Here is a 14,839-nt window from a genome sequence, read left to right as displayed (position 1 = left end):
ATCAAGGGATGTAAATACTTTCTGAAGGCACTGTATCTGCCACCACTGACTTCTATGAGCTGTAGCCATAATCAAGCATACTTCTCTTTCACTTTATCTGGAATCTCCTCAGTGGCTCCAGTCCCTGCTGCTAAGGCCACATCATCACTATCGGTGTCATCCATATTCATGCTCCTCTCCTCATCGGAGGTCTCCTCCAGAGCGGCCGCTGCATCTTCATCATCACTACCGTCTGAGCAATCACCTACTTCACTGCCACCTGAGGAACTCCCCTCTTCCTCATCATCATCCTCCTCCTCTTCACTAGATGTCGACTCATACCTGGACAGAAGCACATTAATCTTTAAGATTGGTCATAATTTCCTTCGAATATGGACCGTGTATTGTCAGTGTAATGGTAATATGTGCTATTTGACACATTCATTGATGGCAAAGCACCACTTACCCCCCGTTGAGAATGCCAACAAACTGCAAGCTTTTCTTGCCGCTGCTGCGTGATTCACTGGAACTACTCCCATCCTTCTTCTTCATGATTGATTTCAACATACCTGTGGCCACAACGGATGTGGCGAGTGACCCAACCAGTATGCTAGTACATTGAATTCTATATTACTTTTATACCTGCTTTATTAGTGTGGGGGAATCATTTATCTTCTATATGAAGTACTATTGTATAACAGTTAAATAAATACACTTGGCACTCACTTCCAACCGTTGTTGCAGTTGTTGGAGTGCTGGGCGCCATTTCCTCCTCTTTCACTCCCTTTCCTTTGGGTAAACTGACCGTCTCCTTGCCAGGGTTGACCTTGTACTCCGCGATGGTCGTCTGTCTCCTCTTCAGCGCAGTGACTGGAGCTTTCTGCTCTATGTCCTCCTCCATGTACAGATTCTCCCATTGACTTCCAGTGCTGACCAGTACTAATGGGGTTGATTCCGCTTCTGCAGGGATCTCCACAGAGTCAGTCTGAGTGCTCTGGTCATAATATCTGGCTCTCAAATCCTCACCTACACATGCGTCAATCACCTCAGGACAACAGGAGACTGCGACATTCTGTGAAGCTGGTGCGGACATTGTAGAGGCTTCAGTCCCCACTTGGGCATGGGCAGAGTCTGGTTTGACAAGGACCCCCTTTTCGGACGTTGCCTTGGACTTCCTTTCATTCTCCTGGGCTTTGAGCACCGCCAGGACCTCGTCAGCCTGGCCAAGTCGCCCCTCCAGAACCGAGATGGACTCCTGCTGGAACTTGATGTTGTCCTGTAGGGTGTCGATCTCCCTCTGGGCATCGCTGCTTAGGCCCAGCTGGGATTCCATCACCCAAACTGAGGCTTCCTCTGTCTCCACTACAGCCTGCACCCCCTCCTCGCGGATGGCCGGCGCCTCCGTGGCCATTCCTTTCTCGCAGACGTCCATCTGCAGCGTGCCCTCTGAGGCGTCCTTGGTGCCCAGGCTGTAGTAGAAGACCCCAGCATCCAGCAACATGTCGTCCCCGATGGCCACAGACTTCTTCTCCACAACCTTTTCCGGAACTTTCTCAGAACGTGCTCCATCTTTTTCTGTCTTGCCTTCGAACTTCTCTGTCAGCTTTCTGAGGTCCCCTAATTTACTGGGACTCTTTGTACATCTGGGACTCTTAGGGGATAAAATAGGACGTTCCTGACTCTGTGTGCCTGCGTCCAACGTGGTGGTATTAGTACTGCTGACTACTGTTGTAGCCTGTTGTTGGGCCACCAAGGTCTTCTTCTCCTGCAGTGCCAGTAGGAGCATGTCTTTCTCAGCCTGTAGCTTGGCCACCTCTCTTTCCAGCACTGGGACACCCTTTACTCGCTCCTCCATCTCCTTCAGTTGCTTCAGGGCAGTGGCCATCTGTTCTCTCACCGTCTGCAGTTGGCTGGGGGGCAGAGTAGCCATTCCGGTGCTAGAGGCCGGGGTGCTCTTACCGGAGGTGTGGGGACTGGGTCTGTGCAGGCTACTCTGAGATGGGCTGGGAGAGGCAGAGGACAGGTGCAAGAGCTGTCCATCCACGCTGGCTGCTGCACTAGCTGGGGTGACATGGGTAGGGGCAGTCCTGGGGTTTTGCTTTGGTGGGTCTGAGAGCTGGAAACGGGTGCCATTTTGGTGCTGATGGCTCTGCTCCTGCTGCAGTCTCAGGCTGGTCTCCAGGAGGGTCCTCTCTACTCTGGAGTTACGTAATGGAGGTGGTGGTGGCACTTTGGCGCCAGCAGAGAGAGGAGGGCTGAGGACAGATAGCGAGGACAGGGGTTGCCCCTCACTGGGAGCAGAGCCAATGCGATTCCGTGGGGGCGGGGGAGGGGGCACTCGACCATCTTCGCTGGCGGGCGAGGAGAGGGACTCTGTGGAGGTCCAGCCGCTGGCGCGTCCCCCCACACTCGGGCTCCGCTGGGAGACTTTGACCCCCCGGGATGACCTGCGGGAGTTTACGGGTGCCCGTCGGACGTGGTGGCCGCTTTCTATTTCCTCCACATACTTGAGGAAGTCCAGGTCCAGCTGGAAGCCATACGGTGTCTGGACCGAATAAGAGCCCTGTTGATCCGCCTCTTCCTGACTGGAGTATAGAAACGGTGCGCCCAGATCTGCAAGCCGCAATAAAACATTATAATAACAGGTAGCAATTAGACTATATCCATAATTCGTTACCACATAATGACTTGGTAAATACCAGCTGGAACTGAACGTCTAATGAAAAGAATAGAGGTGAAATGAGCTTACCAGGCAGCTTTGGGTTGACCTGCACAGACTGAGTCATGGTTGTGGACTGACACCTTTCAGCAGAAGCCCCCAGAGAATCTACTCACAACCTGGGCAGAGAATGGACACAGAGACTCAGATACCTGTGTACTGTATGTGTGTTTCTGAGGATAGTTTTCAGACCCCTTGACTTTTTACACATTTTGTTATGTTACAGCCTTATTCTAAAAAGGAAATATCACATTTACATAAGTATTCAGTGTGGCACACCTGTATTTGGGGAGTTTCTCCCATTCTTCACTGCAGATCCTCTCAAGTTCTGTACAGGTTGGATGGGGAGCATCGCTGCACAGCAATTTTCAGGTCTCTCCAGAGTTGTTCGATCGGGTTCAAGTCCAGGCTCTGGCTGGGCAACTCAAGGACATTCAGAGACTTGTCCCGAGGCCACTCGTGCGTTGTTTTGTCTGTGTGCTTAGGGTCGGAGCAGGTTTTCATCAAGGATCTCTCTGTACTTTGCTCCATTCGTCTTTCCCTCAATCCTGACTAGTCTCCCTGTCACTGCCGCTGAAAAACATCCTCACAGCATGATGCTGCCACCACCATGCTTCACCTTATGGATGGTGCCAGGTTTGCTCCAGATGTGACGCTTGGCATTCAGGCTCTTTTGGAGAGTTTCTCCCATTCTTCTCTGCAGATCCTCTCAAGTTCTGTACAGGTTGGATAGGGAGTGTCGCTGCACAGCTATTTTCAGGTCTCTCCAGGGATGTTTGATCGGGTTCAAGTCCAGGCTCTGGCTGGGCCACTCAAGGACATTCAGAGACTTGTCCCGAAGCCACTCGTGCATTGTCTTGGCTGTGTGCTTAGACAGGTTTTCATCAAGGAGGTTTTCATCAAGGATCTCTCTATACTTTGCTCCGTTTATCTTTGCCTCAATCCTGACTGGTCTCCCAGTCAATGCCGCTGAAAAACATCCCCACAGCATGACGCTGCCACCACCATGCTTCACCTTAGGGATGGTGCCAGGTTTGCTCCAGATGTGACGCTTGGCATTCAGGCTCTTTTGGAGAGTTTCTCCCATTCTTCTCTGCAGATCCTCTCAAGTTCTGTACAGGTTGGATAGGGAGCGTCGCTGCACAGCTATTTTCAGGTCTCTCCAGGGATGTTTGATCGGGTTCAAGTCCAGGCTCTGGCTGGGCCACTCAAGGACATTCAGAGACTTGTCCCGAAGCCACTCGTGCATTGTCTTGGCTGTGTGCTTAGACAGGTTTTCATCAAGGAGGTTTTCATCAAGGATCTCTCTATACTTTGCTCCGTTTATCTTTGCCTCAATCCTGACTGGTCTCCCAGTCAATGCCGCTGAAAAACATCCCCACAGCATGACGCTGCCACCACCATGCTTCACCTTAGGGATGGTGCCAGGTTTCCTCCAGACGTGACGCTTGGCATTCAGGCCAAAGCTGAATTAATTTCACCATAACAGAGAATCTTGTTTCTCATGGTCTGAGAGTCTTTAGGATAATCAATGGAAAAATGATGCACCTGAGCTCAATTTCAAGTCTCATAGCAAAGTGTCTCAATACTTATCTAAATAAGGTATTTCTGTTTGGTTTTTTAATTATTTGCAACCATTTATAAAAAACAGTTTTTGCTTTGTCATTATGGGGTTTTGTATGTAGATTGATGATGAAAATGTTTTATTTAATCAATGTAAGAATAGGGCTGTAATGTAACAAAATGTGGAAAAAGTCAAGGGGTCTGAATACTTTCCGAATGCAATGTACATATGTAGGATCTTAATTTGATCAAGTTTTCTATAGCAGGAAAATAATCCTGAAGCAACAGGAAATGTAAATTTATTATGTGGATTATAATTCATTTTGATTTTTTTTTAGGGGTTGATACATTTTTGGTAAGGGTATATCAAGTCTGAAATTTCAAAGTGGAAATTATACATTTCAGAAGCATTTTTAAACCTCAAATACACTCCTGCAACAGGGTGATCAAATTAAGACCAACATCTCTATGTATTTTTCATGTGTTTCCCAGAGGTAAAGAAGCTTAAAATTATATTATTCAGACCGTTGCAGCTTGATGCTTTCGAATGATGGTGAAATTAACTGCAGCAATTCCTTCTCATTCAAGATGAAACCTTGCCATAAACTGCCTATGAAGCTCTTACTGTAAGGAGACCTGAAGACCTTCATATGTGACTCGTTTCAGGAAACTAGGCGTATGTCGCACGTCACTACTTCACAGGAGAGGCATTTGAAAGCAAACATTTATTTTGTTATAAAAATGCATTTTTGGCAGAAATGCCTTCTGTAACATGTGAACTTTCATGTGACTTAAAAACAAACGTGTACGCTATCTGTAAATATGAACAAACATTTTCATAAACCTAGTTGGTTTGGCTATGAAAAAAAGACAGGAACCTTCCCACTAGATATGATTGCTTCTGTCTATAACAATAGCTGCTCAGTATGTGTAGGTAATCCTTTCTAAAGAGGATTTTTTGAAAGATATCACAAAGAACTGTGATAATGTTGCTAATGCTCTCCACTCTCCACTTTATGGAGGACCGAGTTTTGAATTCAGTGGAATGCCCGGTGGAAGCTGAGTATGATAGCTAAGGAGTTGGAGAAAATTCTGGCATTTGATTGCAAATAACATGGAGGGAGTCTAGAAAAGAACACACTGTTGTATAAAACACCTGTCTCCGGATTACATTGTCAAAATAAGGGCAACCACGGCATCCATGACAGAGAGGGAGAAGCATTCATCCACGTATACGGTAAGAGAGTCTAGCTAGCTACATTTTCAGATATTATACGTTTCTAATGTTGTCAGAAAGCTGTTTACATTGCAAGTTAAAGCGTACTGTTAGCTAGCTAGCTAATGTTACGTGTATGATCTGTGTAGCAATATTATTATTTTTTTGAGCCATTTGCATATCCTACCAATCATTGACTTCAGTGATGTGATTTACAAAATAGCCTCCAACACTCTACTCAGAAAACTGGATGCAGTCTATCACCGTGCCATCCGTTTTGTCACCAAAGCCCCATATACTACCCACCACTGTGACCTGTATGCTCTCGTTGGCTGGTCCTCGCTACAGTCATAGCCAAAAATCTTGAAAATGACACAAATATGAATTTTCACAAAGTCTGCTGCCTCAGTTCGTATGATGGCAATTTGCATATACTCCAGAATGTTATGAAGAGTGATCAGATGAATTGCAATTAATTGCAAAGTCCCGCTTTGCCATGTAAATGAACTGAATCCCCCAAAACATTTCCACTGCATTTCAGCCCTGCCACAAAAGGACCAGCTGACATCATATCAGTGATTCTCTCGTTAACACAGGTGTGAGTGTTGACGAGGACAAGGCTGGAGATCATTCTGTCATGCTGATTGAGTTTGAATAACAGACTGGAAGCTTCAAAAGGAGGATGGTGCTTGGAATCATTGTTCTTCCTCTGTCAACCATAGTTACCTGTAAGGAAACATGTGCCGTCACCATTGCTTTGCAAACAAAGGGCTTCATAGGCAAGAATATTGCTGCCAGTAAGATTGCACCTAAATCAACCATTTATTGGATTATCAAGAACTTCAAGGAGAGCGGTTCAATTGTTGTGAAGAAGGCTTCAGGGAGCCCAAGAAAGTCCAGTAAGCGCCAGGACCGTCTCCTGAAGTTGATTCAGCTGTGGGATCGGGGCACCACCAGTACAGAGCTTGCTCAAGAATGGCAGCAGGCAGGTGTGAGTGCATCTGCACGCACAGTGAGGTGAAGACTTTTGGAATATGGCCTGGTGTCAAGAAGGGCAGCAAAGAAGCCACTTCTCTCCAGGAAAAACATCAGGGACAGACTGATATTCTGCAAACGGTACAGGGATTGGACTGCTGAGGACTGGGGTAAAGTCATTTTCTCTGATGAATCCCCTTTCCGATTGTTTGGGGCATCCGGAAAAAAGCTTGTCCAGAGAAGACAAGGTCATGCCAACAGTAAAGCATCCTGAGACCATTCATATGTGGGGTTGCTTCTCAGCCAAGGGAGTGGGCTCACTCACAATTTTGCCTAAGAACACAGCCATGAATAAAAAATGGTACCAACACATCCTCCGAGAGCAACTTCTCCCAACCATCCAGGAACAATGCCTTTTCCAGTATGATGGAGCACCACTCCAAGCATTGCTTATGCAAGAATGGGCTGCCATCAGTCAGGATGTGGCCCAGAAGTTAATTGGCAGCATGCCAGGGCAGATTGCAGAGGTCTTGAAAATGAAGGGTCAACACTGCAAATATTGACTCTTTGAATCAACTTCATGTAATTGTCAATAAAAGCCTTTGTAATTTGTAATTATACTTCAGTATTCCATAGTAACATCTGACAAAAATATCTAAAGACACTGAAGCAGCAAACTTTGTGGAAATTAATATTTGTGTCATTCTCAAAACTTTTGGCCACGACTGTACATATTTGTCGCCAAACCCACTGCCTCCAGGTCATCTATATGTCTTTGCTAGGTAAAGCTCCATCTTATCTCAACTCACTGGTCACCATAGCAACACCCACCCGTAGCACACGCTCCAGCAGGTATATTTTACTGGTCATCCCCAAAGCCAACACCTACTTTGGCAGCCTTTCCTTCCAGTTCTGCTGCCAATGACTGGAACAAAAAAAATTTAAATCACTGAAGTTGGAGACTGATATCTCCCTCACTATCTTTAAGCATCAGCTGTCAGAGCAGCTTGCCGATCGCTGCATCTGTACACAGCCCATCTGTAAATAGCCCATCCAACCAACTACCTACCTCATCCCATATTTGTCTTTGTTTTTTCTGCTCTTTTGCACACCAGTACTTCTACTTGCACATCTTCATCTGCACATCTCTCACCACAGTGTTAATTACTCAATTGTAATTACTTCACCACTATGGCCTATTTATTGCCTTACCTCCTTACTTCATTTGCACACACTATATACAGATTTTTCTATTGTATTATTGACTGTACATTTGTTTATCCCATGTGTAACTCTGTGTTGTTGTTTTTGGCCCACTGCTTTGCTTTATCTTGGCCAGTTCACAGTTGTAAATGAGAACTTGTTCTCAACTGGCCTACCTGCTTAAATTAAAATGTAAAAAAAAAGGATAGTTATAGCCTGGTTGCTAACACCTTCTATATCCTGTGCATGTGACAAATAAACCTGTCTTTTATTTGATATAGTGTGTATTTACCAGAGACAGTAATGTGAAGAACAACATGACCTGCACCAAAGTCAAATTAGGTTATAAACATTAGGCCAATGAGACCAAGTTCTAAAATTCTCCGGTAGAATGCCCGACATTTATTTAGTCACACTCACAACCATAAGCTATTTTCTGAAATTAGCTCGCCATTAACTTGCAAATAATGATCTTGTTGTGAGTTTATTTTCCTGTAATAATGAATACAAATTAGCTAAAGTTAAGACATTGTCAGCTATATGATATGGTAATTATTTGAACTGGCTAGCCAGCTAACTTAACCTAACTTAACTTAAATTTAGCTAGCCAGCTAACAAGCTAGAAACGAACCAAAACATTGTTTAGAAAGTTGCTTTTAGTTGCCTGGTTTGCTAGATTGGCATATACTAAATTCATTTTTAAACGGATGGGTTTATTGGTGTTATAATATACCAGTTATGATATTTTGGACCACCAGGCTGCTGATGTCATGCAGCCTGTCATTTTTGTGTTTACACTTTTTCATAAGAACAACGACAAGTTTGATGTCGAACAACAATAGAATGTTCATGATGTCACTGCGACAACTGTCTACAGACATGTCAATAGGCGTAGTGTGCTGCCATCCTGTTAGAAGGTAACAGATTATTTTATTACAATGGTTAAATTGGATTTTCATTGTGTTCAATGGTGTTATTTGCCCCCTAGTGGCGCTTTCTGGTACTTAGAAAGACGACGCAAACACGAAGTACAGAATTTGTTTTGCACGCATAGAAGCAGCTACAAACAATGCTACGGTGCAGGTCTTTCAATGTAGTTATTTCTTGTCACGCTTCAGCCTTGGAAAAATATTTGTTTGTAAGTTCGATTCAAGCATTTAGCTAATGATGATAATCTTGTTATTGATAGAGTTGCTTACATATCAATGTTGGTTGCATTTACTCACAAATTGCAATGCCTTTAATGTATGTCGTTAGCTGTATTACTTTGCTCATGCGTCATGCAAACTAATTGTAAAATATACAATACTGTAGTTTTGTTACTGTTTCTAGTGTAATATGCTTTGTTATTCTACATAGATGGTTATACATTATTAGAGTAATGAATGGTTAACAATTAGCTATATGGTTTGACATCATGCCAGATGCATGGTACCTTAGCGCGTGCTTTGTATTTATGCAACTTCAAATGTTTAATGTACAGCTACAGTATGTCGTGTGAATTGAATACTAAAGTATATTCTTTTCTGTATTTTGCAGTTTCACAACATAAACGTTTTCAATATATTAATTCAAGAAAAGTCCCGCCTTGGGAGTTTTATTGAAGACTTAGTTGTTAGCTATCTATCTAGTTTTGCATGGGAACGCAACTCAAGGGCAGAATAGTGAAAAAACATCAGCACATCGGGCTCAAGCTCAAGAATAACCACACACGGTGGTTTTGTTTCTACATTCATCAGCAAACAAAGCCTCTCTTCCTAGGGAAGACCAGCAGTCTATGATGCAACAACCAGAGCCAGGTGTTCAACAGAGAGAGATGGAAGAGCCTCTTCAGCACATTGGGACCAAGTCTCAATCTACAAGATCAAGGTCATCAAAACAGTCAAGCAGATCCTCAACGGTGAGTTCTGCAGCCATCAAAGCACGCGCCAAGGCGGACGCAGCACGCGCACAAGTCTCTTATGCTGAGAAGGAAGCTTCTGTGATGAAACAAAAGGCAGAAATAGAGGCCAGCTTGTTGAAGCAAAAAGCTGACCTCGAGGCAAGTTTATATGTTCTCCAAGTTGAGAGAGCAGCTGCTGCTGCGTTGGCTGAAGCTGCAGCCTTTGAAGAAGTTGTAGGATCAGAACGCAGAGAGCTTCGCAAAGAACTAGACACCGGGACACAGCCCTTAAGTCCAGTCCAACGTACATGTGAGTATGTGCAACAACATGCTAGGCCCTACTTTGCTGAACTTCCATTTGAAGTGGAGAAACAAGAGCTTAGTGTTGACCCAGCTACATGCCATAATCCAGAAAGTAGCAAACAACAGAACATGAGCAGAGACTCTCCGTTCAAAATAAATGAACAGCAGCATGGTGGAAATGGAAAGCAAGCCCACTTCCAGTCACACACACACAACTTCCCTGAGTCACAAGTGGCACCAGACCTCACCAAGTACCTCCTACGACGTGAGATGGTGAGTTCCGGACTCCTGAAGTTTGATGATCGCCCTGAAAATTATTGGGCATGGAAAGCATCCTTTCTCAATGCGATCAGAGACTTGAATTTATCAGCCAGGGAAGAGTTAGATCTAATTACCAAGTGGCCAGGGCAGAGTCGTCTGAGCAAGCAAACAGAATTAGATCTGACCATATTTTCAACGCAACAGCAGGGCTTAACATGGTCTGGCAACGACTAGAAGAGTGCTATGGTACACCCGAAGTGATCGAGAATTTACTGTTGAAGAAAATTGATGATTTTCCAAAACTGGCTAACAAAGACAATCACAAACTAAGAGAACTAGGTGACATTCTTCTCGAACTGGAGTGTGCTAAAGTAGAAGGGTACCTTCCAGGCCTCGCTTATCTGGACACATCTCGGGGGGTAAACCCTATTGTAGAGAAACTTCCATTCAGTTTACAAGAAAAATGGATAGCACAGGGATCCAAATATAAGGAGGACTATCGGGTAGCATTCCCACCATTCTCGTTCTTCTCGAGATTCATCAGGAACCAGGCGAAAATTAGAAATGACCCCAGCTTCACCCTCTACACCTCAACTAACCAGGTGTCCATGAAAAGTGAGAAACCTGCCAGGTACAGCAGCAAGACACCTGTGACTGTATACAAGACAGATGTGTCATCTGAGGCCTCAGACCACCAAACCAAACCCAGTAAGACAAAGGTTGAAAACCCTGACCGTCACTGCCCAATACATAACAAGCCTCATCCTCTTAAAAAGTGTTGTGGGTTTAGATACAAAACTCTAGATGAGCGCAAATCATATCTCAAAGACAATGGCATTTGTTTCCGATGTTGTGGGTCAACTCAGCACATAGCTAAAGACTGTAAGGTTTCAATCAAGTGCTCTGAGTGCGACAGCGACAGGCTTCTTGCTGCTCTGCATCCAGGCCCAGCCCCTGCAAATACAGACACCGCTACAGCAGAGACAGAGCATGGCGGGGAGCAAGGTGACGATGCTCTTCTATCTGTCACCTCAAAGTGTACAGAGGTCTGTGGTGAGGCAGTCAATCCAAGATCATGTTCAAAAATATGCCTAGTCAAAGCTTATCCGGCTGGGAAAAGAGAGAAAGCTGTCAAAATGTATGTAGTGCTTGATGAACAGAGTAACAAATCTCTGGCCAAGACAGAGTTTTTCAGTCTCTTCAACATCAATGACAACTCTGCTCCATACACCATGAAGACGTGTTCTGGGGTAACAGAGACTTCAGGCAGGAGAGCCGTCAACTTCATGGTGGAGTCTATAGATGGACACATGCAGCTCACTCTCCCTACTCTGATAGAGTGTGATATGATGCCAGACGATAGGATGGAGATTCCCTCCCCCGACATTGCGTATCATCATTCCCATCTGCAACCAGTTATGGACAGAATTCCAGCTGTGGACCCAGACGCTCCCATCCTCCTGCTCTTAGGACGAGACATCTTAAGGGTACACAAGGTACGAGAGCAAATCAATGGGCCCCACGACACTCCTTATGCATAGCGACTCGACCTCGGGTGGGTCATCGTAGGTGAGGTCTGTCTGGGAACGGCTCACCGACCAGCCAATGTTAACGTGTTCAGGACAAACATACTTCAAAATGGTCGCACATCCTATCTGAGCCCTTGCCCTGACATCATCCAGGTAAAAGAGAACTACAACAGCGTAGCTCAGAAACACATCTCTCCCTCTACAGTGCACTCGAGAGATCCAACCACAACTGTGAACACAGACAGCCTGGGATGTTCCGTGTTCGACAAAACACAAGACGATGATAAACCAGCACCATCAGTGGAGGACAAAGCCTTTTTGGACATTATGGACAAACAGGTTTTCCAGGATGATGGAAACAACTGGGTGGCTCCACTACCCTTTCGCCCCACTAGACGTCGCCTTCCTAATAACAGGGAGCAGGCCATGAACCGTCTCACATCACTTCGCAGGACTTTAGACAAAAAGCCTGACATGAAGCGTCATTTTATTGACTTCATGCAAAAGATGCTGGATAACGACCAAGCCGAACCTTCACAGCCACTAGAGGGAGACGAAGAACGTTGGTATCTGCCCATATTTGGTGTTTACCATCCACAAAAGCCTGAACAAATACGAGTAGTATTTGACTCCAGTGCTAAATGTCAAGGTGTGTCACTTAACGATGTTCTGCTCAGTGGTCCAGACTTAAACAACACACTCTTGGGTGTCCTAATGCGTTTCCGCAAGGATTGCATTGCACTAACAGCAGATGTGCAACAAATGTTTTACTGTTTTGGTGTACGTGAGGATCACAGAGATTACTTAAGGTTTCTCTGGTATGAAGACAACAACCCAGATAGAAACATAACTGAGTACAGGATGAAAGTGCATGCATTTGGGAACAGCCCTTCACCAGCCGTAGCCATCTACTGCATGAGACGAGCAGCGCTACAGGGTGAGAAGGAACATGGGTCAGAACCCAAGCAATATGTAGTTTTATTTTATTTTTATTTCACCTTTATTTAACCAGGTAGGCTAGTTGAGAACAAGTTCTCATTTGCAACTGCGACCTGGCCAAGATAAAGCATAGCAGTGTGAGCATACAACAAAGAGTTACACATGGAGTAAACAATTAACAAGTCAATAACACAGTAGAAAACAAAGGGGGGGTCTATATACAATGTGTGCAAAAGGCATGAGGAGGTAGGCAAATAATTACAATTTTGCAGATTAACACTGGAGTGATAAATGATCAGATGGTCATGTACAGGTAGAGATATAGGTGTGCAGAAGAGCAGAAAGGTAAATAAATAAAAACAGTATGGGGATGAGGTAGGTGAAAAGGGTGGGCTATTTACCAATAGACTATGTACAGCTGCAGCGATCGGTTAGCTGCTCAGATAGCTGATGTTTGAAGTTGGTGAGGGAGATAAAAGGTACTTATAGACGTCCACATATTCTAGGTCGGAACCATCCAGGGTGGTGATGCTAGTCGGGCATGCAGGTGCAGGCAGCGACCGGTTGAAAAGCATGCATTTGGTTTTACTAGCGTTTAAGAGCAGTTGGAGGCCACGGAAGGAGTGTTGTATGGCATTGAAGCTTGTTTGGAGGTTAGATAGCACAGTGTCCAAAGACGGGCCGAAAGTATATAGAATGGTGTCGTCTGCGTAGAGGTGGATCAGGGAATCGCCTGCAGCAAGAGCAACATCATTGATATACACAGAGAAAAGAGTCGGCCCGAGAATTGAACCCTGTGGCACCCCCATAGAGACTGCCAGAGGACCGGACAGCATGCCCTCCGATTTGACACACTGAACTCTGTCTGCAAAGTAATTGGTGAACCAGGCAAGGCAGTCATCCGAAAAACCGAGGCTACTGAGTCTGCCGATAAGAATATGGTGATTGACAGAGTCGAAAGCCTTGGCAAGGTCAATGAAGACGGCTGCACAGTACTGTCTTTTATCGATGGCGGTTATGATATCGTTTAGTACCTTGAGTGTGGCTGAGGTGCACCCATGACCGGCTCGGAAACCAGATTGCATAGCGGAGAAGGTACGGTGGGATTCGAGATGGTCAGTGACCTGTTTGTTGACTTGGCTTTCGAAGACCTTAGATAGGCAGGGCAGGATGGATATAGGTCTGTAACAGTTTGGGTCCAGGGTGTCTCCCCCTTTGAAGAGGGGGATGACTGCGGCAGCTTTCCAATCCTTGGGGATCTCAGACGAGATGAAAGAGAGGTTGAACAGGCTGGTAATAGGGGTTGCGACAATGGTGGCAGATAGTTTCAGAAATAGAGGGTCCAGATTGTCAAGCCCAGCTGATTTGTACGGGTCCAGGTTTTGCAGCTCTTTCAGAACATCTGCTATCTGGATTTGGGTAAAGGAGAACCTGGAGAGGCTTGGGCGAGGAGCTGCGGGGGGGGCGGAGCTGTTGGCCGAGGTTGAAGTAGCCAGGCGGAAGGCATGGCCAGCCGTTGAGAAATGCTTATTAAAGTTTTCAATAATCATGGATTTATCAGTGGTGACCGTGTTACCTAGCCTCAGTGCAGTGGGCAGCTGGGAGGAGGTGCTCTTGTTCTCCATGGACTTCACAGTGTCCCAGAACTTTTTGGAGTTGGAGCTACAGGATGCAAACTTCTGCCTGAAGAAGCTGGCCTTAGCTTTCCTGACTGACTGCATGAATTGGTTCCGGACTTCCCTGAACAGTTGCATATCACGGGGACTATTCGATGCTATTGCAGTCCGCCACAGGATGTTTTTGTGCTGGTCGAGGGCAGTCAGGTCTGGGGTGAACCAAGGGCTGTATCTGTTCTTAGTTCTGCATTTTTTGAACGGAGCATGCTTATCTAAAATGGTGAGGAAGTTACTTTTAAAGAATGACCAGGCATCCTCAACTGACGGGATGAGGTCAATGTCCTTCCAGGATACCCGGGCCAGGTCGATTAGAAAGGCCTGCTCACAGAAGTGTTTTAGGGAGCGTTTGACAGTGATGAGGGGTGGTCGTTTGACTGCGGCTCCGTAGCGGATACAGGCAATGAGGCAGTGATCGCTGAGATCCTGGTTGAAGACAGCGGAGGTGTATTTGGAGGGCCAGTTGGTCAGGATGACGTCTATGAAGGTGCCCTTGTTTACAGAGTTAGGGTTGTACCTGGTGGGTTCCTTGATGATTTGTGTGAGATTGAGGGCATCTAGCTTAGATTGTAGGACTGGCGGGGTGTTAAGCATATC

General features: G+C 45.5%; 1 protein-coding gene across 1 annotated transcript in view; it reads right to left on the bottom strand.

Annotated features, from left to right (window-relative positions):
• Positions 1 to 14,839, bottom strand: part of LOC109889147 (KN motif and ankyrin repeat domain-containing protein 3-like) — a 48,691-nt gene that overhangs the window by 13,322 nt on the left and 20,530 nt on the right. Inside the window, exons 2-5 of the mRNA XM_020480362.2 lie at positions 2,729 to 2,817; positions 706 to 2,592; positions 446 to 548; positions 82 to 321 (exon numbers count right to left, since the gene is read on the bottom strand). Coding sequence (XP_020335951.1) covers positions 82 to 321; positions 446 to 548; positions 706 to 2,592; positions 2,729 to 2,765 — 2,267 coding nt within the window. The 5' untranslated portion in view covers positions 2,766 to 2,817. The remainder of the gene's footprint in view (positions 1 to 81; positions 322 to 445; positions 549 to 705; positions 2,593 to 2,728; positions 2,818 to 14,839) is intronic.

This window comes from Oncorhynchus kisutch, linkage group LG4 (assembly GCF_002021735.2).
Source record: "Oncorhynchus kisutch isolate 150728-3 linkage group LG4, Okis_V2, whole genome shotgun sequence".
Taxonomy (NCBI): Eukaryota; Metazoa; Chordata; class Actinopteri; order Salmoniformes; family Salmonidae; genus Oncorhynchus; species Oncorhynchus kisutch.
This window is presented reverse-complemented; position numbering and strand designations above follow the sequence as displayed.